The 27,303-nt window shown below is 32.4% G+C and overlaps 1 protein-coding gene across 3 annotated transcripts in view; it reads left to right on the top strand.

Moving 5' to 3' along the window:
• Positions 1-5,106: 5,106 nt before the first annotated feature.
• AspRS-m (aspartyl-tRNA synthetase, mitochondrial) overlaps positions 5,107-27,303 on the top strand; it is a 29,711-nt gene continuing 7,514 nt past the window's right edge. The window contains exons 1-11 of one of the 3 annotated variants that reach the window (XM_076486300.1): positions 5,107-5,428; positions 6,810-6,973; positions 9,098-9,202; positions 12,595-12,693; positions 17,451-17,574; positions 19,126-19,172; positions 21,625-21,696; positions 22,075-22,179; positions 22,769-22,948; positions 25,588-25,698; positions 26,860-26,925. In XM_076486300.1, the coding sequence (XP_076342415.1) occupies positions 5,281-5,428; positions 6,810-6,973; positions 9,098-9,202; positions 12,595-12,693; positions 17,451-17,574; positions 19,126-19,172; positions 21,625-21,696; positions 22,075-22,179; positions 22,769-22,948; positions 25,588-25,698; positions 26,860-26,925 (1,221 nt within the window). In that variant the 5' untranslated portion in view covers positions 5,107-5,280. Of the gene's footprint in view, positions 5,429-5,590; positions 5,781-5,871; positions 5,900-6,809; positions 6,974-9,097; positions 9,203-12,594; positions 12,694-17,450; positions 17,575-19,125; positions 19,173-21,624; positions 21,697-22,074; positions 22,180-22,768; positions 22,949-25,587; positions 25,699-26,859; positions 26,926-27,303 lie in introns of those variants that run through there. The other 2 variants (XM_076486312.1, XM_076486308.1) reach the window with 2 other exon arrangements.

Genomic DNA, 27,303 nt, shown 5'->3' with positions numbered 1-27,303 from the left:
AGGTGACCTTCTTCGAGAACAAACTGAGAATGTTGATGTAATGGAATGAGTGATATACATATATAGAGTTGAGTGACGTCGTAAAGGTCATCCGATTTTCCCGGAAATTTCTAAGCGTCTGATTTCCAGTACAATATATCCGATGACGAGTGCGTGTGTGAAAAGGTGTTAGCGATATTTTACTTTAAAAATGGCTAAACATATGTATGTTTAAAACTGTACTTAAGTATGTAAGTAAACTAAAAACAGGTATGAAAATTATCTTAAAACAAATAGGATATTCAGCTTTCACATTACATGAAAAAATAAGCAAAAAATTATTTTTTTGTTTTCATATTTCGCGCAAAGCTACTCGAGGGCTATCTGCGATAGCCGTTTCTAATTTAGCATTGTAAGACTAGAGGGAAAGCAGCTAGTCATCACCACCCACCGCCAACTCTTGGGGCTACTCTTTCACCAACGAATAGTGGGATTGACCGTCACAAGATAACGCCTCTACTACTAAAAGGGCGAGCATGTTTGGCGTGACGGAGACTCGAACTCACGATCCTCACATGCTAGGCTAAGTAACGAATAAAGACTATTTTCCTGACAGAGATGAAACCAATGAATTAAGCTGACTGATTCCAGGACCTTGATTAATTACAAAATGTTGAACAGGTTAGATTAGTTATCCAATAAACTCGTTTTATTTCTCTATCTGTTTAAGTCTTGAATCCAGTTTCACTACCAATGAGAGTAACATGGTTAACAGAATGACCAGGTTGGTTGAAGTGTTGAGCAACAGGGAGATCTTATTCGTCACACCAAACATGCTCGCACTTTCAATCGTGGGGGCATTATAATGTGACGGTCAATCCCACTATTCGTTGGTAAAAGAGCAGCCCAAGAGTTGGCAGTGGATGGTGATTACTAGCTGCTCTCCTTCTAGTCTTATACTGCTAAATTATGAACGGCTAGCGCAGATAGCCCTCGTATAGCTATGCGCGAAATTCAAAACAAACCAATCCACGCGATAACGTACGGTAAGAATAGGATGTTTAGTATTATAATACTACATTCTAAGTCTATAAAAAAATAAAAGTACGTTATCACAATAGTCTGTGAATATTAAGGAAAAAACTCAAGCTGCAATAATATTAATGTATTCATAGTTTAATCCATAAATATATATATTCCGGTCACTTTATAAATTTTCACATAGATCTATGTATTTAGTTCGAGTCTTCTCAGTAAAGTGGATTTAAAAGTTCGTAAACCTGCAAAAATCATTTTGTTAACCTAAAGATTGTGTACTACAATGGAAATCCCGTAGAACTTGACTTTGGGTCCATGGATGTTCCCTGGTGTTGGATAATTCCAACTCAAGGGGTGGCATGGATACTGTTGAATATTAGAATGAGTTTGGAAGCTCTATACCTTAGATATTTTTATTTATTTGGTATGGTTGACAACCTTTTGGACATAGTCTATGCCTCTCCACGTCACTGAACTACATTTTTAACTGCAATGAAACCATCAACCACGAAAAACAATTAATCCTTCAGCGCCAATATCTTAATGTCTTCTCGGACTTTCTCACAGCTTTCTGTAAATATGTTTGCAAAAAATAAAATCCACGAAATCAAAATGAGGAAACCTTTCCATACGCGAGGGTGAAAGAAATCACCTTGCTTTCTATTCCTTCAAACAAAATTCCTGCCATGTTTAGTTTTTTGTAGTTGTTGGTGGTGGTGATGGTGATTTTCTTTTTGGTTGTTAACATAGCTAATCGGAAAAATTGTTGTATCCAGTACTGGTCACCTAAGTCTGACATAAGTGTTACCTCCATAACTCTAAGTTTAATCTTAGATTCGTCAGATCAAGACATTTAGATATCACTCTCTAAGAACAGTTTTACTTTGGAATTAGAAGCCAGTCAGTTTTGACTCAAGACTTTCTCTGTTATCAATGAAGATTTAGTTTTTATTTGCCTTCCCTTGTTGTGCTTGATCATGACATTGCATCGTAAAGTATTTCAAAAATCTGCGTGTTTTGTTTTGTTTTCGGCTACTTATGACAATTTCACTGTTATCAATGAATCATCTGGCACAACACCAGAAGTGTTGAATTTTTTTAATATGTGATGAAATAGAAAGTACATAAGAGGAGAGAAATCCTAGACCAGAAACTTTTATAGATCGTAACTGTAGACACAATAACATGAGAGAATAACGGGTCAAACGTTGTAATTATAAAAATAAACATTTTCCAACTGTAAAAGTTGTCTTTATGATATTTTGAACTAATTAAACAGGGGCTTCAGTAAAGTGTTGTTAATATAGTATGCTGACTGAAAACTGATAAAGAGTCTCTTTATATAGTTTCACTATTGTTTTAAGGTAATTTCACTTACTATCTATAAAATGGTCCATTCCAAAGTAACAGTAAGATTCAGTTAAAATTGAGAGGATATGACTGTTATGACTTACGAGTTACGAAGATACAATAATTTGCACAAGGTGACGTTAAATAAGCTTTCAACGTTATGTAAAAGTTAAATATGTGAACGCTGTGTGCATTTTATATGGGCCCGGCATGGCCACGTGGTTAAGGAACTCGACTCGTAATCCGAGGGTCGCGGATTCGAATCCTCGTCACTCCAAACATGCTCGCCATATTAGCTGTGGGGGCGTTATAATGTCACGGTCAATCCCACTATTCGTTGATAAAAGTGTAGCCCAAGATTTGGCGGTGGGTGGTGATGACTAGTTACCTTCCCTCTAGTCTTACACTGCTAAATTAGAAACGGATAGCGCAAATAGCCCTCGTGTAAGTTTGCGCAAAGTTCAAAACAAGCAAATCAATCTCTTGTACAGAAACATTAGATCGAAATTTGTATCCCTATACGTTAGTGGATTTAAAACCTCGTTTTAGATCCCACATGGAATTTCTAAGAGTTTAAAAAAAAACATTGTAAAAGATGAGCACTTTACCACAATGAATGTGTGAAATTTTTCCCTCTATTTTCGTTTGTGTTATGTCAATGGGATCAATACATTTGGAATCTCGCCTTTTCCTTCCACATTGCTTGCCTCCCGCTAGTTCAGCGGTATGTCTCCGGATTTACAACGCTAAAATCAGGGGTTCAATTCCCCGCGGTGGGCTGAGCAGATAGCCCGATGTGGCTTTTCTATAAGAAAAACACACAAACACGCATCTACATTGCTTTATTTCGTTAATGGTGTATCCATGCGTTGCTGAATTTATGTTACTTGTTTGTAATGTGTCTGGTTCATAATTAGTTGGCTTTCAAATGTAACTATGCTGTACGTGTTTTGCTTGTTTTTTTTTAATTTCGCGCAAAGCTACACGAGAGCTATCTGCGCTAGCCGTCCCTAATTTAACAGTGTAAGACTAGAGGGAAGGCAGCTAGTCATCACCACCCACCGCCAATTTTTGGGCTACTCTTTTACCAAGAAATAGTGGGATTGAACGTTAGATTATAACACCCCCAAGGGTGAAAGGGCGGGCATGTTTGGTGTGATAGAGATTCAAATCCGCGGCCCTCGGATTATGATTCGAACACCTTAACCCACCTGGCCATGCCAGATTTGCTGTAGGTGTAATATATTTATGTACAATTTTTGGGAAGTTATAACACAGAGAAACGTTTTATACGTTTTTGGATTTTTTTTTTCTTCTAGTTATCGTAGTGAATGATTCAGATATTCATTAGAAGTCTGTTTCTATAGGTTGGATGATACTTCCGTATTTAATGAGCCGGATGCATCCTAGTGGTTAGTATGCGAAACTAAAAATTCGCGACATGTTACTGAAAAATAATAACGTGCTTTGTATTTTGGGGCAGTAGAAATATTACTCGATTAGAGTATCCAAGGATTTGGCGGTTGGTGTTCTTGGTTAAATGCCTTTCCTATAGTCTATCAGTTCAAAGTTCAAGATAGCTAGTGCAGATAATCCTTGTGCAGCGTTGCGCGATATCCGAAATAAACAAGTAAAGTGTTTTTCAATTAATTACAATAAAAATGTCTATTAACGAAAATAAGTTGTATCAGTTATCAACAATAAATATAATTGTAACTAAAAACCTGTGAAACGATAACATAATAGTAACGAATTTTTTTTAGTTAATATTTGACGTGCACTGAGGGTCAAGCAATCTCATTAAAATCCCTGTTTATGTAAATAATTGCAAAAAAATAATCATATAGGTAAACCTATAACGACTTCTGCAAATAGTTCCAAAATTAGAAAAACGCTTTAATATTTACAAAAAAAGTTGTTCTTGCCCTCATGTACCACCATATTGCTTTGCTTTTATTTAAAGTTAACATTCATTGACTATAAAAAATAAAACTAAAATCCAAATCCTGAGTTTTCAAGTCTAACTTAAAAAACACATAACTAAAAATAAATAAGCTTATAATTCTTAAAGTCTATTTTCAAAACCAAGTTATAGTATGATTTAGTAATTCCACTTTCACATTTTGCATCCAAGCGCGTAAGGCGTGCGACTCCTAATCCGAGGGTCGCGGGTTCGCGCCCCCGTCGCGCTAAACATGCTCGCCCTCCCAGCCGTGGGGGTGTATAATGTGACGGTTAATCCCACTATTCGTTGGTAAAAGAGTAGCCCAAGAGTTGTCAGTGAGTGGTGATGACTAGCTGCCTTCCCTCTATTCTTACACTGCTAAATTAGGGACGGCTAGCACAAATAGTCCTCGAGTAGCTTTGTGCGAAATTCAAAACAAACAAGCATTTTGCATCCACTCATTAAATGTTATAAGATTTCCAAAGTTGTAAAAAGGTGTTAGAACTTTTGATTTAAACGTTTGTAATTTTAGTTATTTTGAGTTTAATATTTTTTCCATATACAAATGCATTATATCTCAACGAAATCTACAAAGAAATGTTGTAATTTATTCAAATTGAAGTCGGCATTTGAACTTAAAAGTCTGTTATTAACTTACAAAAATGTGGGGAACCATAGAAAAACGAACCTTTAAACGTACGTATAAATTTAAATAAAACTATAAAAATATTTTTTATACCTATGCATGTATTTGTGCGAGCGTTTTCGGGTAAAAAAATGTGAAAGGAAAGTTGGGATTATCTCTCTTTTCATACAATTTCTAGTCCGAAATTCATTGAATATGTATAAGATTGATTATAAGCAATGTCACTCATTTTTTTACAAGATATTTATTAACATAATAATAGAAAGTTCTGTGATGCCGTAAATGATGAAAGTGATTCACATTGTAGGTGTAAGTTTTTCTCATGATGGCTGCTTTCATACTTAGCTGGATATATCTACGACGTCTTTTGAGTTTTCGAAATATGTCTCCGTGTGTGCGTTTCTTCTCGGGAAATTTGTTTTATTCTCAAAATCAAATTCAAACATTTAGTGCTAGAAAATACGTATCAGGTAAAATAACAATAAATTCGATAATTTTATTTCTTAAAATTTACCAAGAAACCTAAAGGACCCTTACACTGACGAGTCTTATCAAACCTTTGAAAAACGTTTCGAGCGCGACATCTGGAGTGAAAGATGTTCGTTTGAAATCATAGCCTGTTATTAACATAATAATTATGCAGTAAATCATTGTTTGTTATTATTATAGTAATGAAGTTTTATTGATCCTAGCCCAAACTTCAAAAGCTGAAAAAGCATCTTTTTGTCAACAAATCTTCAGTATTTATAAGCTAGTCTATAATCAGTGGGCAAGTTTACTAATTTTTAGATTATCACCTACGACAAAAATCAGTTTATTGAGGTATCTTTACTATCTGATCACGTTTGACTGTGGGAGATGCCCATTTAACAATGCTTGAATCTAACAGTATTTTTAAAGGATATTAAAAAAAAATTGCAAAACTAAGATGTATCAAGGTGGTTTGTATCTGATATGTTAAGGCTTTAGTGCTGCAATATTTAAATGGTTAGTAATGGTAGTTTTAGAAAAATGATAGTGGAAATCCTAACTGTAAAGTGGTGACCATGTTATATGCATGTTCTGAACCCTCATTCTTGAAGTATTGGGGAAATTTACCCACTATTTCTGCAGGTTCAAATATTTTTTCCACTGAATACTCATTTTCTTAATTTTTAAACTTTCCTTATTTACAATATAACAATGATTACAGCTGTATGTATGATACATTATATACATAATAGGCTAACATTAATTTTGATATTATACTTTCATGTTAAGGTAAATTTAAAGAAAACCAAAGACACCTTTATACACTATCACATACAACTTCCTTGACCCTGCTTTATTTTATTATAATATCAGGTGAGATTGATTCAGAAACTATAAAAAGAAGACATTTTTTCACCAGCTAAAACTTGCCCTTTTCTCTGTACTTGTAAATTTTGTTGTGGGGGTACTTTTTGTTAAGTGTGGGCTCTGCAAATGTGTTAGTAAAAGCCTTTTATCTGCATTTGTTTGGAGTTTGTAGGTGTACCGTTGCAATCAGAGTGATACTGCAAACTATAAGGGCATCCATTATTTAAATATAGGTACAATGAGAACTTGATCTGAATAGCAACACAGAAACACAAACCAGCTAAAACGTGCATATGAAATTTAGAAAACCTAAAGATTTAAGTAGCTTTTCACTTACTGGCCTTCAAAACTATAAATGTTGTTAAAAATTATTATAAAGATTTTTGTTATGATATAAAGTTAATACAGTACTGAATTGATGTTTTACATTTTTGTGGTTTTTAATCTTTGATGAAGATAGGACTTAGTATATGGGAAAACAGATTATTGTTTGTTTAATTTTAATTACAATAGATGTAAACAGCTTCACGTGGAGAACCCATACATGTGGAGAATTGAGATCCAAACATGTTGGTCAACAGGTGACCTTGTGTGGTTGGGTTCAGTTTCACAGGATGGGAAAATTTATTACCCTTAGAGATGGATATGGGGTCATCCAGTTGATTATTCCTGAAAAGGTGTGTAATTTTCTTTTTACATTCAGCAAAACTTTGTTTAGCCAGAAACTGAAGCAAGGTATGTTAATATCTGTAGTCTGCTTAACATAATATTTAAAGCCAATAAAAGTCCTGTTTGTCTATCAAGGCTCTCATATCCATTAAACTAAATTAATTTCAGATATCCTAGCCATAAATAGTGACAAGAACATGCAGAGAGCAATAGTGTGTTGTGTTATAACGTACTCATTAGTATGATATATAAAACATGCTTGCTAGTAATATGAATTATTTTTTTATAATTTACTGGATAAACATGTAGCTATAAATAGTTTAGTTTTATCTTTTGGCCAGCTTTTGTGGAGAGTGAGAAGTCTACTAATGTGTCAGATGCTCTTTCACTCTGTTATTATGTATATAAAACGATAGTAAAAAGAGAAATTTACAAATATGTATACACAATAAATATAGTCTATGAAGATACTCATAGTTAAGAAGGTTATTTGGATAGTCTTGTATAAAACCAGTATGGCTTTATTTAATAAATAGAGTACTGTGTGTAGTTTTGTCTTTGTATTACAGAAGCTATATCAACAGGTAGGAAAGAGTGAAAATATGGGTTATCTAGGTATTAAGATGGTTTTTGGTTTAAATTGCATAAGCTGTGAGAAGAGATGTTTGAGTCTTGGGCATGATTTCTCTGAAGTGCAGAAGAATGGGTTGGGGTTAAAAATGTTTGATATGTCAGTGTTAGTACTAAAGATAACAGGTTTAAGATTTGGCACTCTAGATGCAGGATTGTTCTTAAACAAAAACAAGAAAATATTTTGTTAGAACTATAAATTTGTGGTCTGTGCTGTTTAAACTTAAGAATATTCATGTAGGAATGTGGATGTGGAGTGTTGCAATTGTTTAAAAATTAAAATTGAAAGTAAAAGTTTTAGTATTTAGTGTTTTATTGTTACGCTTTGGTTTTTAGTGTGGTGTTACACCAGTGAGCAAAATGTCATTCTGTCACCTGACCATTTTCATGTTATTGTTCTTGTAATGTATTCTATCACTGGGTGGGTTCTTAATGGATTTTTTAGTAAAATATAATACCAGGTTCAATTCACATATAATGATAATGAATTTGTTTATTTCTATAATGTTTTACAGGCTACATTCATTTTGACAAAAGTTGTAGGCCTAAGTTCACCAATAATGTTTGAACAGAAATTCTGAGACTGACAGTAGGCTTAACTGACAAATAAGGTTACTTACTGAATTTCTTCAACTGAGCAATTTACTCAATAGGTGCAATAAGTTTCACCACACATAGTGAACTGAATATCTCTGTGACAGACACTAAATTCTATCATTGAATCTTCATGTATTGATTGCTCATGTTTATAATGTTTTGTAGAATTTGTGCATTATTTTACCATCCTGATCATTAAAGGTATTGTAGGATTATTTTTATGAATTCTAGATCTATCATCATCATAGTCAAGACTAGTAGCTCCCTCTGGCAAACATTTTATCATTAAAACACTATATAAAAGTGTAATATAGTAGGTAAGGGACTGTTATTTGGAGATGGCATACCTTATGTGTTTTTAGTGTGTTTATTTCACACTTTCTGTTTCTCTCTTCCATTGGATATTTTCAACACATTTGAGTGCATATCATATTGCTACACTACATTATATAGTGCAGGTGTATAATTTATGTGGTTAAATATCAAACATTTCAAATAGTAAATAAGCAAGATGTTTAAATTAGGTTTCAAGAATAAAAGAGAAGATAAAATTAAGGTTTGTAAAACATTTTGATATTGTGTTGTGCTTGAGTACAATTGTAGTAATTTAAACTAATAAGCAAATATACATAACTAATATATTTAATATTAAGTTCAACTTAAAAACTTAAGTATTAGGTCAAATAGGCATGTAATTTCAACTAGCTATGCCACTGTAAACTACATTACAGAAAAGATTCAAGCTGTTTTTAATTTTAAATGAAACTGAAGAGTTGAATTTTTACTTTCAGACTATCACTTTATTAATTTGTCCTTTGTTAGGTTCCAAGTTATCTTTTATTAAAGTTTTTAAGTGGTAGTAATCAGATGAACCATGCATTTAGTTTTTAAATATCATCTTACAGTTATCTCAGTCTCCAGTAGGGCATTTGCTGAAAACTCTCAGTCTGGAATCAGTATTAAAAGTTGAGGGTACAGTGATACAGAGACCATTAGAAGAACAAAACAAGGTAAAAAAATGTGGTCTTTTTTTTCTTTCTTAGGTTCTTTTTTGGCATTATATGACTTGTTTTTGTGTGTGTGTATATATATATATATATATAAATTTCAGCTCACATCTAAATGTTAGATATAAATAAAATGAAATGCCATCATATAGTGTATGAACTTTACAAAATCCACTTAAATAGTTATACATTATGGTTAACATTTTAAAATGGCCTAGATTTCATTATTACCTTCATATTATTGTAATACTTTTGAATAAAATTCTTTTATTCTTAGAGTAAAAAGACAGTTGTGCTAAATATTGAAAAATGTTCAAGGCATCTGCCACAAAATAATTATATATCCCCTTATTAATAACTTAATTTGTGACAGATAAAGGCAGACTGAAAGGTTGTTACAGTCTTACGAAGATACTCATGGATAGGAATGTTATTTGGATGGTCTTGTACAAATCCAGTGTGGCTTTATTTAGAATACAATGTGTAGTTTTTCATTGTATTACAGAAGGTATATCAACTGGTAGGAAATATGTTTTTTTGTTTTACAGTCCCCGAATATGTTCTCTAATGTATTTTAAAGATAAAATATATATACACACATTTTAACATATTACTTAAGAACAGCCCCCCCAGTGGATCAGCAGTATGTCTGCAGACTTACAATGCTAATTACCAGGTTTCGATACCCGTGGTGGGCAGAGCACAGATAGCCCATTGTGTAGCTTTGTGCTTATTTCAGAACAATAACTTGAGAACACCAAGGGATGTGCTGGTCTATTTAGGCCATCTCATTTGCTAAGCTAAACTTCAAAAAAATAAATCACTCTACAGAGCCAGCCTTTATCAAGTCCTTGTTTAAATTTCTTCAAGTTAACATTTAGCTTTCAACATTTATAACTGTGTCCCCTTGTCTTACCATTCTCACCATTTTTGAAAAAAAGATGCATCAACACTATCAGTGACAAAAAACTTCATTCAGAACCACTCTAACACTTCTGTGTTTATAAGAGAAAATTTCAAATATCATGTCTTGGTTTCTTAAGACAGTGTTTTTTTCTGGGTTTCATCCTAACTGCTCTTCTTTTAACCCTTTCCATAAATTCAAGGTCCTTTCCGAGATAAGAAGTCTGAGACTGAACACAGTAATTCAAATATGGCCCAACCAACAATCTAACAGTGAAATTGTAACTACCTCAGTCTTATATTCAGTATATCTTGCCACTAATAATAGTAAATTGCTGAGAGACTGATCACTCAGAATACTGAGATTCTTTTCTTTCTTAACACTGTTGAGGTTATTCCCATCAAAAAATACTCATAATTCATATAATGATATCCTACATGTCTTATGTTGTGTTTATTACAGTTAAAAGCCATTTGCTATTTATTTGCCTGACTTACCTATTAACCCAAATCCTTTTACAAAGCAACAGAATTCTCCTCTCAGCCAGCAGTGCTCAAATCAGCAAATTTGAGCTATTCTGTCTATTTGAGCTATATTGTCTATTCCTTCATGAATATCACTGGTGTAAATCAAAAATAACAAAATATCAGTACTGAGCCCTGGGGTGCCACATTTGTTACATTGATCCACTTTGATTGAACTTGTATTTGTAACAACCTTTAGCTTTCTTAAACTAAATAGTTTTGTATTCAATAGGTAAAACTCCCCCAACAAAAGTTTTGTGTCATTTCATTATATACTTTCTTAAAATACAGATATTTGCCAAATTCACATATGTACTCTCATCTACATAAGCAGTAACCTCTGCAAAGAATGTCAACAGATTATTTAAGCAAGATTTTCCCTGAGTGAAATCTTACTGGCTCTCCAGCAAATTTCTTATCTTTGTTAAGTGACTTTTCAAAATATCTTTAATCAAAATATCAAACTTTCAAAACTTTTTCCCACAACTGGTGTGTGATTAATTGGTCTATAATTAATTACTTGGGCAATTTTTATCATCTTTCTTCAAAAGAGGGCTAACATTAGCTAATTTTCAATCCTGGTACCTTCCTGATATTTAAAGACTTACAAAAAGTAATTGCAAGTGGCTCACATATTCAATCCTTAACCTCCTTCAAAGTCCCCAAACTGGATAGCTGTAAGATTACAGGCTTACAACACTAAAGCATGGAGTCCATTTCTCTGTGTTGAACACAGCAGGTAGTTCAATGTGGCTTTGCTCTTAAAAACAAACAAACAAACATTCTTCAAAATCCTTGGAGAAATGTTATCTGATCCTGAAGATGTATCAATCTTTAAATTTCCCAGTTTTATCATAATAAACTCAAAATTAATATAGTACTTAGTAATATAGCAACTGTTCAGGATATTTAAATCATGATTAGTGAAAATTGAATGAAAATGTAGAATTTAATAACTTACCCACCCAATAATTATCAGGTATCAGCTAGCATGTATCATCCTTTAACCCTATTGGCACTGAATAAAAAATTTTAATGTTTGGCATGGTGCTGAATATATATCTTTTGATACTTCAACTAATTATGGTATCAGTACTAAAAGCATGATATCTCGGCAATAACTCAGCAAAAGTCCCTGAAATTGTCAGTGATTGTACCCAATACTATATATGTTAAATTCAATACATAAGAATAAAGGAAGACACCCTGATACACAACGAAGAAGGGACATGTAAAGCACAATGATGTATTATAAATTGTATACAATTTGTGCAGCAGCCCATTGATAGTCTTTGTGGTTATGATAATTAGCCAAGGGGTATGTTGTTTTCATCTTGTCGACGAAGCTCGCCTGCTGCACTGAGCCTTCAAGTCAACTGGGGTTGCCAACTGCGCCAAAAGGGTTAAAGGTCCTGTACCCATAATAACATCCTATTTACCCTTAATATCTTTAATGTTAATTTTTACATTACAACCAACCTTTTTGTTTTTTGTTTATATAGTTATGGTTTTCTAATTTCTCACTTACTCAATTTTTAGTCCTGTATAATGCTCAGTTTTCTATTATAGTAGTCAGTATAAACTTATTAAGTTTATAATGTTTTCTTCAGATTTTATCCTGCATGACTTTTGTTTTTTTACTTGCACCTATTCTTTATTTTTAGAATGTTTAGAAATGTACTTTTTACAATTTTTCCACATTTAATCAATATCTCTAATTAATTCAGTTACCCATTCTACAACAGATAATTCTTTTATCACTTCAAAATTTGCCTTTTTGAAATATGGAACCGAAGTATAACTATTCGTTATTTCCACATGGAACAAAATATCAAGTCTAAAAGAGTAACGACCATTTTAACATTGTTTATCTTAGTCTTGTGAATGGATTGAAACATTTTGATTTTATATTTGAACTTTTTGAATATTTTTATAATTATAACTTTTTTTTTTGAATAATAAATTAGAAAATGGCCACTGGAGAAATAGAAGTTGTGGTAGAAACTGCCGATGTTCTGGGAAAGAGTAAACCAACTCTTCCTTTTAACATACGAGATTTTCAGAAGGTAACTACCTGATTGCTGTAAGTCGAAATATGACCTGTTATTATGTCTCGCAGTTTTAAATGTTGAATTCAGGTGAAATTATTGAAGATCAATAGACCCAACATAGCCAGGTAGTTAGAGAGCTCAACTCATAATATGAGGGTCACAGGTTTGATTCCCTGTCACAATAAACATGCTTGCCATTTCAGCCATGGGACATTATAATGTGACAGTTAAACACACTATTTGTTGGTAAAGGAGGAGCCCAAGAATTGGCAGTGGGTGGTGATGACTAGCTGCCTTTTCTCTAGTCTCACACTGCTAAATTAGGGATTGCTAGCACAGATAACCTTTGTGTAGTTTTGCATGAAAATTCAAAATGAACAAAACAAACAAAGATCAGTAAGCTTGATATTTATGTTAAAATCCTTCAAGACTGCCATGTTTTTTTTCCACATTCCTCTGAAATTGGCCATTCTGAATGTATAATGAGAGGTGTCCAAAAATAGTGTTTCTTATCCACTGGAATTTTGGGTAAAAAAACATGCAGTTTTTCTCACATAATATGCCTACAAATAAGGAAGAAACTTTGTAATTATTTAATTAACATTTCAGCTTCTCATTTCTTGAGGAGCAGCATATATGTACAAAAATACAAACAGCTGAAAAAATTAATTAATGAACATATTTCAATTACTCTTGCATATGTATACATTGCTCTAAAATGAGGCTTAAAGGTCAACCATTAAGCAAATGATTTTTTTTTCTTGGAAATGTAATTATTATTTTGATTTAATACAAATTTACTTTATTCATAGGACTTGCTTCTAATTTGTATAATTTAAAATGCCTTAAACATATCTCTAAAGGTACTGGCTCAGCGTGGCCAGGTGGTTAAGACATTTAGCTTGTGATCTTAGGGTCATGGGTTTGCATCTCCATCACATCAAACATGATTGCCCTTTCAGCTGTGGGGGCATTATAATGTCACAGTGAATCTCACTATTCATTGATTAAAGAGTAGCTCAAGAGTTGGTTGTGGATGTTGATGACCATTTGCCTTTTCTCTGGTCTTACACTGCTAAATTATGGACAGCTAGTGCAGATAGCCCTCATGTAACTTTGAGCAAAATTCAAAACAAACGAAACCAAGCCTAAAGGTACTAAGAAGTTGCTTAGAGTTTTAACGTAGAAGTACAGATCATAGGATGAGTGACTCTTAACTATTTATTAAAATTAAAAAGAGAACAGTTCTCATGTATGGAATACCTGAATTATTTTGGACTGTATTGAACAAAGCCACATGTTAACATAAAATAAACAAATAGTATTTTTACTCAAAGTAGGCTAGCATTGTATATAAATGAAAGAGTCATAGTTAGCTATGTTTCCACAAATTCTGTCAGCCATGTACCCTGCTGGAAAAGAATAATTATTTTCTCTAATACTTACCTCCTACTCAATCTGTGTCTTTTTTTCTCTTAGATCACTTCCTCCAATAAACACATGTACAAACAAAACTAAGTTTTGCATTAGATAAAATTGCCACGTTATTTCACTAATATTTAATGTTTTTACATTATGAATGTATCAGTAAGTGTTAAAAAATTACAAAAATGAAATATTATTGAAAAAATTATTTGCAAGCATGGTTCAATTATTAGTAATTATATATTCAGATTTTCATCATCATCAAATTCATTGCTCATTGAGTGAGAGCTAACATCAAGTTCCAAGTACTTGTTTTTAATTAAATGAAGGTGTGTCTTGTATGTGTGCATTGAAATGTTGAATTGTACTTTAAAGCCACTAACTGACTGCAGGAGTAAAGTCAAACATTGTGACTCTTTTTTGTGTGTTAAGTAGATGGGTTGGAAATTTCAAAAACGTCACAAGACTTCAGAGATTCATAGTATCATTTTTTAAATTCTTCAGCAAGATGTGAAATTCAGGCTTTATTTGCATTTTATAAAGGGTGTTCAAGAACTTCCAACTTTCTGTCCAAGTCTATAGGTAGAGACAACCAAAAAATGGAGCATTTAATTTATCTTTGTAGTCTCCTGTAGCAAGAACCTCTTTCTCATGGAGGTTTTATTTCATGATGGCCCATATGTCATGATTGCAGATCAGAAATCATTGAAAATGCAGACACTGGAGAGTGAGTTCTGAAGTAGGCTGTTGCTTCGCTTTATATTTAGTTGTACACCATCAGATCACACCATAACAAACTTGCTTTTCCATTCATATTCAAGAAACTGGTTAGGTATGCCACTACAAAGCCAATAGTGACTTTGAAAGATTTGCAAAGTTCCATATCTGAGATGGGAGTCAATGTTCATACATTGACAATATCCTGGTTCTTGTTGAGAGCTGGCCTGTATGGGCATGTGATAAGAGAGAAACCATTACTAAAAAGGAATCATTTTAAATCTCAAATAAGTTTGCAAAAAATTATGCAAAAACATGTGGCAGAATTTTTGTTGTCAGAAGAGACAAAATTGAGTGTTTGGTTTAAATTAAAAGCATTACATCTAGAGCAAGCCTAACACAGCACATCACTCAATCAACACTGTCCTAACTGTCAAACATTATGGTGATGGCATCATTTGTTGAGGATGCTTCTGATCAGCCAGAACTAGGAAGCTTGCTAGGATTGAGGAGAAGATGGATAATACAAAGTACAGGCAAATCTTAGAGGAAAACCATCTTGAGTCAACCAAGAATCTAAAACTGGGCTAAAAATTCTGATTTCAATAAAAGCCACACTGAATTAGTTTCAAAAGAAGAAAGTGAATTTCCTGGAGTGTCCCAATCAGAGTCCTTACTTGAATCCAATAAAAAATTTATGGCAAGACTTGAAGATTGCAGTCTATCAGCATTCCAAAATGAACTTGTCAAAATTGTAGCAATTTTGACAGGAAGAATGATAAAAAATTACATCATTCCATTTTGCAAAGTTGGTAGAGACCTATCCAAAAAGACTTACAGCAGTAATTGCTGCTAAAAGTGCTTCTATTAAGTACTGACATAGGGGTCTAAATACATATGCAATCAGCAATTTCAATTTATATATCATCTGAAGGTTTTGCTGGCATTCAGTCTCCTTCTCGTATAACAGTGTAGAGTTTGATTGTTAGAAGTTTTAATAAAAACACTGTTTACTTTGTTTTTCATCAAAACGTAACATTATTGTTAGAGGGGTGAATACTTTTGCAAGGTATTGTATGTTTATTGTGAATCCTCAAGTCAAATCAGTGTGATACAGTACACCTACTTTTACTCTTAAACTTTCCATGAATTCAACAGTTTCCTCATAATATTGAAATGGTTAATTATTTTTTACTTAATGAAACACCAGTATGAATACTTTTCAATGTGTTTTACATTGACACTAGCTTAGTTTTGATAGCCCTTTATCCATAGGTATCTGTTACTTCTATTCAGGAGTCATGTTTTCAGACAAAATTATATCAGGTAAATTTTCATGGTTTGTTCATCTTATGTCATTTTGACCTTTGCTGCTTCCCCCTCGCTGGAACAGCAGGGAGTCTAGGAATGTTTCAGCACTAAAATCAGGGGCTCAATTTCCTTCAGTGTACGTAGCAAGTAGCCCAATGTATTAAAAAAAAAGGTTTGCTGGACACCAGTCATTACAGATATTTTAACCACTTCTTAATAAACTTGTGTAGTTTCTTTAAAACCTGAAGAACCTTCTCTGCTTGATTACCAGCATTGTCCATGATGTTACACAATAAACCAAGAAATTCTGATTTTATAGTCTTTTGTTACTTGAAGCACCTAAGTAAAATACGGCAATTACAGAAAAGTAAAATACAAAAACATTGCCAGTTTGAAACAGAAGTTTATATTTCCTGCACATGGAAAGATTCAGTCCTCATTTTTAAGGTTTGGAGCACATGTGCACAGACAGACCACTTATTTGAAGCCTTACCGATACCTCAGTTTCATTTTATAGAAATGTCAAAAACTGGAAGGTAGATTGGGTTTGTACAAACTTTTTTCAGCTTGACTTTTAGTTGTAAATGTTATGAAAGCAGTTGAATGTGTCTCCTACAGCTACCCATTGTAGTTTTTGTTTCTTTAATAAAACTTGCTGCATGTATTTTTCTAATATAAATTTCTTGAAGTTTATTAATTTTGTTAGTGATTGGTGAAATATTTTGTATACTGTGTTAACCCATAAATTAATTTTTGATTTTATACAGTCATATACAGTGGACTGCATACTGTACCATATTAAAGACTGATGATTAAGTAACTGTGTGTTTTTGGTTGTTACAAATTCATTGTAAAGAATTGACAAAATAACAGGATTAAAGTACTTGTATATTATATGAAATGTCAAAAGGACCTCAACTGTAATTAATTAGGTTAATTACAATATTGATGTTATTTTTTTATTTTGTTTCTTTAACAAGACTCTTTTATGTTATTCGGGACCTTGTAATTGAAAGAGTCATGGATCTAAAAGCAATATGATGTATAAATAGTTGAGAACATATTTAGAAACTGAATGAGTCCTTATAGAGCTCATCAACAATTCTTGGGTTAAGAAATTCCTTTAGAACTCATTTATCTGGTAAATTAATGCAAGGTATTTAATAGAAGAAAGTGATATTAATATCATCCAACTAAGTAAAATATTGACCAGACAAATTGACTGATAGACAACTTAGTTATTAGATATGTTGATGAAACAGTAGAAAACCAGATAAAGAAAATGTTAGTGATGTCACTCATTGTCCTCATAATTCCAGGTGAAAGAATCATTGAGGCTCCAATACAGATACCTAGATCTGAGGACTTCTAACCTCCAGAAAAACCTAAGACTTAGATCCAGTATTGTAATGAAGATGAGAGAATTTTTATGTAAACACCATGGTGTGTTTAAATTAATTAATACTTATAATATATATCAGTGAAAGCAAATTTTAGGTATATGTTATTTAATTTTTATTTGATAATTTTTGCACCTTATGATATCCCACCAAAAACGTTTTAAGAAAAATAACTAAAACTGAGCAATTAATTAAATTTTTTAGTTTCATGAAAATATTCAAGTAAACAATATTAGTATTTTATGTTATTCATTGTGGTTCAGCTTCATTGATTGACACCATGATTGATGAAAATAATCAGTTAATCAAAATTAGTGTTTCTAATTATCACAGATTTTGATTAGTTCAATGTAACCAATTGGTTCCCTGGTGGAACAGAGGTAATTCTGGGGATTTACAACTCTAAAATCAGGGGTTCAATTCCCCTTGATGGACACAGCACAAAGCCCAATATGGCTTTGCTATAAAACACTCGTGAAACCCATTAGAAAATTCCACTAATAAACTAGTTTGGTAAATAACATGAAATATACAAATATGATATTTACATATATTTTAATGGTAGCACACCATCCTATGAAATCAAAATTTTTCTGAAAAAATAAGAAACTGAGATCTTGAATTGTGGGTTTACTAAGTGGTTACATGGCTTTTCCCAGTTAAGCCTGCATGCTTTAAAAACCACATATCTTTGCTTTCACTTCAAATGAAAATAGCTTCATTATTCAGTGTTTCACATATTTTATAACTGAATGTATGAAGACAGAGTAACGGCCCGGCATGGCCAGGTGGGTTAAGGTGTTCAACTCATAATCTAAGGGCTTTGGGTTCGAGTCCCTGTTGCACCAAACATGCTTGCCCTTTCCCTGTGGGGCATTATAGTGTGACAGTCAATCTCACTATTCATTGGTAAAAGAGTAGCCCAAGAGTTGGCAGTGAATGGTGATGACCAGCTGCCTTCCCTCTAGTCTTACATTGCTAAATTAGGGACGGCTAGCGCAGATATCCCTCGTGTAGCTTTGCTCGAAATTCAAAAAAATAAACAAGACAGAGTAACTGTAGGGTTATTACACTTTTTTATTATTAGTTACAATTTTGCTATCAGTTGAAAATTTAACATATGTAACTGTGAAAATTGTTCCATGAACTCTAAATAAGGATATCACCATATTCAGTTTTGTTTGATATCACCACATATTGTATATGTTCAGATAATATAATCAAAGTCCACAATATTATATATGCACTATTGAGATTTCCTCACCAAATATTTCTTACAAGCCTTTCAAGATTTCTAAATTTTGTTTAGTGTAATATATATGGATGGGTACACCGATAAAACTGAAACTGCACAATTAAATGATTGAAGCAGTATGTGCACAAGAGACAAGCTATAAGTCTCGAGTAAGGTGAGTTACATTTGTGTTTTTGATTCTTCTCTTTGTCACTAAATACTCACACTGATCATAAGCTCTTAAAGAGAAATAAATGGTACAATTTAAGACAGGTACATGTTACTTTAAAAATATATCCACTTGTCTATTCTTCATAAATGTGAATTTGTATACATGCGGTTATGTTGATTTTTACAAAGGTTTTGTGGACATTGAAACACCTACGTTGTTCAGGAGAACACCAGGAGTAAGTTTGTTATTTTATCTTTTATAATATTCTTATGATGCATTAGTAATCTCTTCTTTTAGACTTCGTGTATATGTTTAAATTAAAATATTTTTTATTAAAAATTATAAATATCTAGTATGGCATTTTACACTGCCATCACTTAAGGTAGTTAGGGTCATAAAAAATCAATGTATTATTGTCTGAAAATAAAGTTAGCAAAGATCAAAACCAAATAAAGGCAACTTAAAAAGTTTAAAATATTTAATGAAGGTTTTATTAACAAATGAAATGTACATTATGTATGGAGATTGTTACAGTTACTTGCATGTACCTATGTTCCATACTTACGCACATGTATTAAGTAATTATAAAGATCAGTTATTTGATCAAAAATTAAGTACTCAAGAATTTGTGAAAATATTATTTTGTTTTTTTAAATATGCATGAAATTACATGACAAGTTAATGTATATAAATTTATAGGGATGATATATTGATATATACTCTTCAAAACAAGAAACGCAAAAGGGATATTTTTGTTATTTTAAAGAGAAATATATGAAATAACGTTACAAGCTCAGAGTATGTGATGTTACATGTGTTAAGGCACTGATTGTCAGACCAAAATGACAATAAAAGTTGTGCACTTTGAAAACGGAGGAAAACATCGGATTTTTCACCAAAATGCATGCGTGTCCAATAAATTTGTTTGAGAGATCTGCATGTTCTGCAAGTGCAATATGTGCAAAATCCCTATAAAAAGTGACGGGTTCTCGGTTTCCATAGCTCAGTGTTAAGCCACCAACACGCAATACAGTTACGCCAAGACTGACTGAAGCACAACGCAACAATGCCATTGGTCGCTTGGAAGCAGGCGAATCTTGATCAGATGTTACCAGAGCTGTGAATGTCCACCCAAGCACCGTCACAAGGCTATGGAATCGTCACCAACAACATGGATCAACTCGTGACCGTCCACGATCTGGCACACTTCGTGTGACCACGCCCACACAAGATCGCAACATCCAGTTATGTCACCTTCGGGATAGGACCACCACTGCGATGTCTACTGCCTCAACCATACCAGGGCTGTGTAGGATTTTCGATCATACTGTATGCAACCGTCTATGAGATGCAGGATTCCAACCTCAACATCCAGTCAGAGGCGTTATCCTCACCCAGCACCATCGTCAAGCACGGCTGCAGTGGACTCGGGCACATCGGGTATGGCCTCATCGACAATGGAGGCATGTTAGTTTCAGCGATGAATCATGTTTTATGCTTCGTAGGCAGGATGGAAGGACCTGTGTTTACTGTCGCCGAGGTGAACGTTTTGCAGCAAACTGTGTGCAGGATGTTGACAAATTTGGTGGTGGCAGCGTCATGATGTGGGCTGCCATTGCCTACAGTGCCAGAACAGACCTTTTGCACATTCGAGGGAATCTTGCGCCTCAACGATACATCGACGAGATTCTTAGGCCCCATATGCAACGCCAACGATGTTTTTCAACATGACAACGCCCGTCTTCACACAGCCCGACTCACCACTGTCTTTTTGAGACACCACAACATCAACGTTCTTCCCTGGCCCTCCAGATCACCAGATTTAAACCCCATCGAACATCTTTGGGACGAGTTGGACCGACGTCTGCGACAACCTGAACCGCAGACTCTACCTCAGCTTGCAGCAGCTTTGCAGGCTGAGTGGACAGCCATTCTACAGGATGTGATTCGTCATCTCATCGCTTCCATGGGCAGGAGATGCCAAGCAGTTATTGACATTGAGTGATGTTAAACTTCACCTAGTGAGCGTGGACTTTGCCTTTGCAGATTTTGGATGTTCAGCAGTGAATGTGCAAAGTTTCACACATGTCATACAGAACTACCCAGAATAAACTTGTTAATAATTTGTCTCATATTTTGCCTTTTGAGTTTCTTTTTTTGAAGAGTATATATAGTTTTTTTATGTATTTCTTCTTTTCAACTTAACAGCTTTAAAACTGTATGTGACAAAGATGTTACAAAGACGTTACAATTTATTAGATATTTTCCACCAAATCATTCGTGCATTAATTTATTTCAGCATATTTGAAAGTTTCATTCTTATACCAATTCACTATAATTAATAATTAATAAACATAACACTCTCATACATATTGTTTTTACTTGAATTAAGAACTTGTATATTTACACACACACTCAAATGCTTTTTATGGCAAGGCTAATATAACTATAATTGTTGTTTTTTTAAGTGTCTGTTTTCTTTATTAGTGTAGATTTTGTTTTTTGAATAAAGGTTTAAAAGCTCATATAGAAATAAATGGTACAGTTTAAGACAGGTACATGTTACTTTAAAAATATCTCTACTTGTCTATTCTTCATAAATGTGAGTTTGTATACATGTGGTTACATTGATTTTTACAAAGGTTTTGTGGGTGTTGAAAAACGTTTTTTTTGTTGTTTTTTAAAAGGGTGCACAAGAATTTGTTGTTCCAACTCACTCACCAGGGAAATTCTATTCTCTGACACAGAGCCCTCAACAGGTAAAGTTTGTGTCTAAGTCAAATATTCTCTTTATTTGGTACTTTTAAATGGGTTGGATAATTAGTGTTATGTATCCCTTTCGTTGTTAATTGTGTGTTTCATTTTGATACAAATTTTAGAGTAAATAAAATGTTTTATTCCAAGTTTTATAGATACTTCCAAGTTTATATATAAAAAAAAATTCTACTCTTAAATAGAATTTAGTTAAAACTAAAGTTTTTGGCCAAAGTTTTATGTTTTGTCATTTACTGAAGTGCAAATCTAAGTTAAAGATGAATTCAATAACATTTGTTTTTGTTGCTCAATACATCCCATTTAAACTTGTGGAAAAATAAAGTTCTTAAATATATCCAATTGTTATCTTTTGTACTTAGTAGTTTAAACAACTACTAATGGTTGGGGCTCTAGACCGATATTTTCAAATTGCTCGTTGTTATCGTGATGAAGGGGCTAAAGCTGACAGACAACCTGAATTTACACAGGTACATATATCTTAATAATTTTTTTACACTTGTATAGACCACAGTTTTTTCCTTTGAAGTTTCTGTGTGCCATATATGTTATGTTTTATCTATCAGTGAACAAACAAACAAAAAAATTAATTATGTTAGAATGGAATTTTGCATTACTTTTTTATCATCTTTTCTTATTTAAGTGAAAAAGAATGAATTTTTTGTTTCATATTGGAGAACATAACTTAGAGAAATGCCTTTCCCACAAGATCAAAAACAAAAGTTTCATCTGTGATCTATTGTTTTTTTCCTTAAATAATATAAATATCCAGTCTAATTTCATTTAATGATTATAAAATAGTTTGAATATATTCCTTTAACAAATATTCTCTTATTATATTAAATTTAATATGAAAATTTCATGTTGAAAGCAATCAGTAACATCAAAAAATTGGAAATCTTTATGTTGGTATTTTTTATTATTTCCTTTAAGTAGAAACTACTTAAAGCCTCTTTTTGTGAGATGTATATATGAATGAGGTTGTTCCATAGAACACTATTACTGCTACATGTTTGTTTTTTTTTGCTAGTAACTTTACATAATTAGTAACTCTAATAGGTGGACATTGAAATGTCCTTCACATCATCAGAATGGATTAAATCCTTAGTTGAGGATCTCCTTCAATATTCGTGGCCTGAAGAGGAAAGAAAATTAACCACGCCTTTTCCTCAGCTGACATATGAAGAAGCCATGGAAATGTATGGGACGGACAAGCCTGATACTAGGTTTGAAATGAAAGTAAGTCAGTGTTCTTTTTTTGTTGTTTAAATGTCTTTTTTGCTTCCAATTTTCATTCACGTTGAAACATATTTGATATGAAGCTGAAAACTATTTCTGCTAATACGGTCAGATGTGATTATCAAACTCTTGTCATTATTTCTGAGAAGCATAAAGCACATAAGTGACATAGATTTATCAAGCTATTAGCATGAAATGTTTAACATAATCTGTTTAATTATAATTCTTAGACTTAAGTTTTCATCAAATGAACCTTAACTATCAATACAAGTTGGAGCATTAATGTCGGTGATCATTTTTACTCAAAAACAAGCTTTGAAAGATTAGCCAAAATGAGACACAAAACAAGCACCTAAACTTGAAATGGTGAAGACAGGAAGATCAGTTAGTTAGCCATTAGTTAAGATATAACTTACACCCTATACAACCATATTATTGGTTGTCTGAGACAAATATATAAAGCAAAAGCATGAGCTGACAAAAACTATGGACACAAATGTATTGATGAAAAAGGAAATTTCTAGAGAAGCACAACTTTCTACCTGTTGAAAAAATAAAACAAAAGAGATCAATACATATATATATATATTATAGGTAACAGTTCCTTGGTAATTGTGATAAATGGTATTGCTTGTAAAATGCACATTTTATTACATTTGGTTCTTTGTTTACAAAGTTGGTTACCCTAGAGGATGAAGTAGACGAGAAGATGAGATTGATAGTTAATAAAGAATAAAATGTGAATCGTCTGATTACTTCCATACAGACCTTACTGTAGCAAGAAAAGAGAAATAAAGAATTTTGAGATATAATAAGTGATGATTCAAGTTTCTGACTCTCTTAAAAAACACTGAATTATTTGATAAAATAATTTTTAAGAATACTAATACATTTTTCTTGACAAACAATTCACCAAATACACCTGTTTTATATTTCATAAAACATGAAGTCTTTTGCCAATATGAAAGATGCTACTTTATATAGATCTTTACAGTTGTCTACAAGCATTATTTTGGTTGTAGTTCTCAAACATACTGTCTTTTTTTTCAAACAGAAGACTATGCCATAGATTTATTAAATGTGGCAACCTTCCAGATACTCTGTCCTAATATACTACTGAAATATCTCTATTTCAAAAAGGCTGTATGAAACTACACAACAGGAAGAACCTCCATATAAAATTTACTAGAATTATAGAAACACCAGCCTTGTGGAAAAAAGTTATTTCTCCTTTCTATTACATCACTTTACAAAACAAACAAATGCCTTTTCCTTTTCCTTTCCTGTTTGTTTTACAGGTTACTGAGCATAACAATGGACTGCAAATGTATTTGTATTCATATTACTTAAGAATCTGGAACTGTTATACATAACATGTTTAGTGTCAACTTTATGTCTAGTCTTACCTGCTTTGAAATTGCATACAGTAATTATAGAATGTTATCTGTTTTGGGTAATTGTCATTAACAACAATAAGCTTATGGTTCTGGTCATGTATCATTTCTGGGGCAAGTGTAGACTGTTTGATGTCTTTTCTTGTGACCTGTTGATCCTGTATATCAGACTTAAAGCTTCATTTCCATGTCACTACAACAACAAGAAAACAAATGCACTTTCTGTCTTCTTCTTGACCTTTCCTCTTTCTTGACCATGGCAAATCATCAGACTATAATCCAAATTTCATAGAATTGAACCTAAGTACCTACCACAATTGGATTTATTGAATATTGTTTACAATATTAAACAAGAGGGGAACCCTCAACAGTCACAGCACTTGAAATTCTTTTAGGTAGGATTAGAGTAAATTAACTTATGAGACCTTGGCTATGGCCAATGACATCAATCAAAAGGATTTAAACTCCTGAGTGTAAAACTGTAATTAGATCTCAAATCGGTCAAGAGATGACAGGAGTTATGAACTAATTATTTGTAATTTGAAAAAAAACAACAACTCAGAGCCATTATATGAGCTGCTGTGCCATGACTAAACATATCATCATGGTTGGAACAAATTTGGAAAAAAAAATGCAAGTATTTGCAATTTATCAGTGGAATTATAACAATATAAAACAAAAGTACCTACTAACCCATTTTTGATGAGAAAAGTGACTCTCAAAATTATTGAAGGTACATCATAGACATTAAGGAAGCAGTGAAAGGAAAATCTTGATTTAAGACCCTTGTTCACAGAATTCTATAAAACAAAGAACCTGATCATTCACCTTCTGGAATTATACTTACAGTCTAATCTGTGAACCAAATAACCTGTGTCAATGGTTTTACAAACAACCATTTATCACTTTTCAAGTTATTTTAGGGTTGGTTTTTTTTTTTGTCAAAATGTCTTATGGCTCAGAGAGGATACTGGATGTCGTATATATCTACTTCCTTAAAACTTCATGAAATGTCCGATTTTGATATTCATACTCCTGAAAAATTGGTTTGTTGGTAATGTTTTTAAGTACTGCTCTAGATTTGCATTTGGATACAATAATTTTGTTTTTATAAATTGTGGATAGTAGGAATGAAAATAATAAATGAAAAGTGAAGTTGTTTTTTTCATTTAAATATTTTATTTTCAAAATTAAGTTACTGTCATCCATTACATTAAAAGTGATTTAACACTTTGTTTATTTTAGATTATAGATGTCACAGATATTTTCAAGGATCAGAATATTGGAATTTTTGATAAAATGTTAATGAACAAAGAAAATTCCAGTATAAAAGCTATTGTCATTCCAGAGGGAGCAGTAAGTATAGATTTTAACTGTTTGAAAAGTTTTATTTCTAGAAATAATTCCTGCCTTTCTTTTGGGTTTCAATAAGTGTGTGTAATTTATGTAATACTGATTGGTTTTAGTCTATGCAAATTTGATCATTTTATTAAGTAATTTAATTTTCACCAGTTGTAGATCAAAAGTGTTAGCTTTAATAAAAAGATATGTAAGGCTTTACTCACAGTAAAATGAAATGTTAAAATAATGTCTTATCGTAACTGTAGTCATTGGTTCATTATTTTTCTATGTGATATAGTAATGTATAGTTAAATTTTGAAAAGAAAAAAGATTTATTCAGCTTTCAAGACTGAGTGAGTATTGAAGCTGCCCCCAAGTGGCACAACAGTATGTCTTTAGACTTACAATGCTAGAAACCAGGTTTTGATACCAGTGGTAGGCAAAGCACAGATAGCCCATTCTGTAGCTTTTTGTGCTTAACTGCAAACAAAGTATTGAAACTTTTAAGTGTCTGAAAAGTTTTTTTTTAATTACTTCAAGACGTTGAATAATATCTTTTGAGTAATTCGTTTAATTCTGATCTAGTTTTGAAGTAAAAACTTGCAGAATTAATTACAAAGTGCACAGTATTTTAACATATTTTAAACCTGAAATTATAAAATTTATTTTTAGGCATGTTGTGCTATTTTATTAAAAAACAAGAATGTTTTTTTTGTCACAATAAAAGAAAAAAATCTTTTAGTTGTTTTTGAATGTCATATTTGGTAATTGACTTGTGGGTCTAGATGCACATATATTACACAGATATTTGGAAACATCAAAGTTGTAATCTTCTCAAAAGCATGAATAAACTGCAAAACTATAATAGTAGGTTATGATCTAGTTCACCATGTATGAAACTACAATAGTGAGTTATAATAATTTTGAAAAGTATGAGCCCACCAATAAGTTACAATAGTCACATTGTGAATAAACTAAACCCATAAGATTTATTATTAGAAGTGTAAAATTTATTCTTTCATTTCTGGTTTTGAATTTGTTTATATGCCATGTTTTATTCAAATCACTTGTAATTTCAACCTTTACTGCCCTTGTATCAAAGCAAAATTTTATGATATAAATAAATACAGTTTCACTGTGTAGAACTGAAATGTTTACATTTATATTTTTTTACAGATTCACATTAACAAATCACTGTTAGAGAAGTTTCAAGAAACTGGAAAATTGTTTTGTTTGTTAGAGGTATGTACATAATATTGATTACAAAGATAAAAATGTTTGTAGTTAAGGTAACTTTAAACTACTTTAGGAAGTTGTGACTTGTGTATTTTGAATTAAACATTATCAATCATAGTGAATTAATTCCATGTGCCTATTATTAAGAAATGTCACAGGTAGATTAAATAAGTGGTGTATGTAGACAAATTATATTAATCTTGTTAACAGCTATATAAGTATGTATACATGGATATAATAGATTATATTCATTCTAAGTTTTTTGTAGTAGTCACATGCAAAAAGAAAGGTTTAATGTTTTTTTCTGATGTTAATTGTACATCTTTGTCATAAAATGTCAAAGTGGTTTGACAGGTTCTGTTTAAAATGCAAATAGATTAATAG

This window comes from Tachypleus tridentatus, chromosome 2, assembly GCF_004210375.1.
Source record: "Tachypleus tridentatus isolate NWPU-2018 chromosome 2, ASM421037v1, whole genome shotgun sequence".
NCBI lineage: Eukaryota > Metazoa > Arthropoda > Merostomata > Xiphosura > Limulidae > Tachypleus > Tachypleus tridentatus.
Note: the sequence above shows the minus strand (reverse complement) of the source record. Positions and strands in the feature narration are given on the sequence as shown.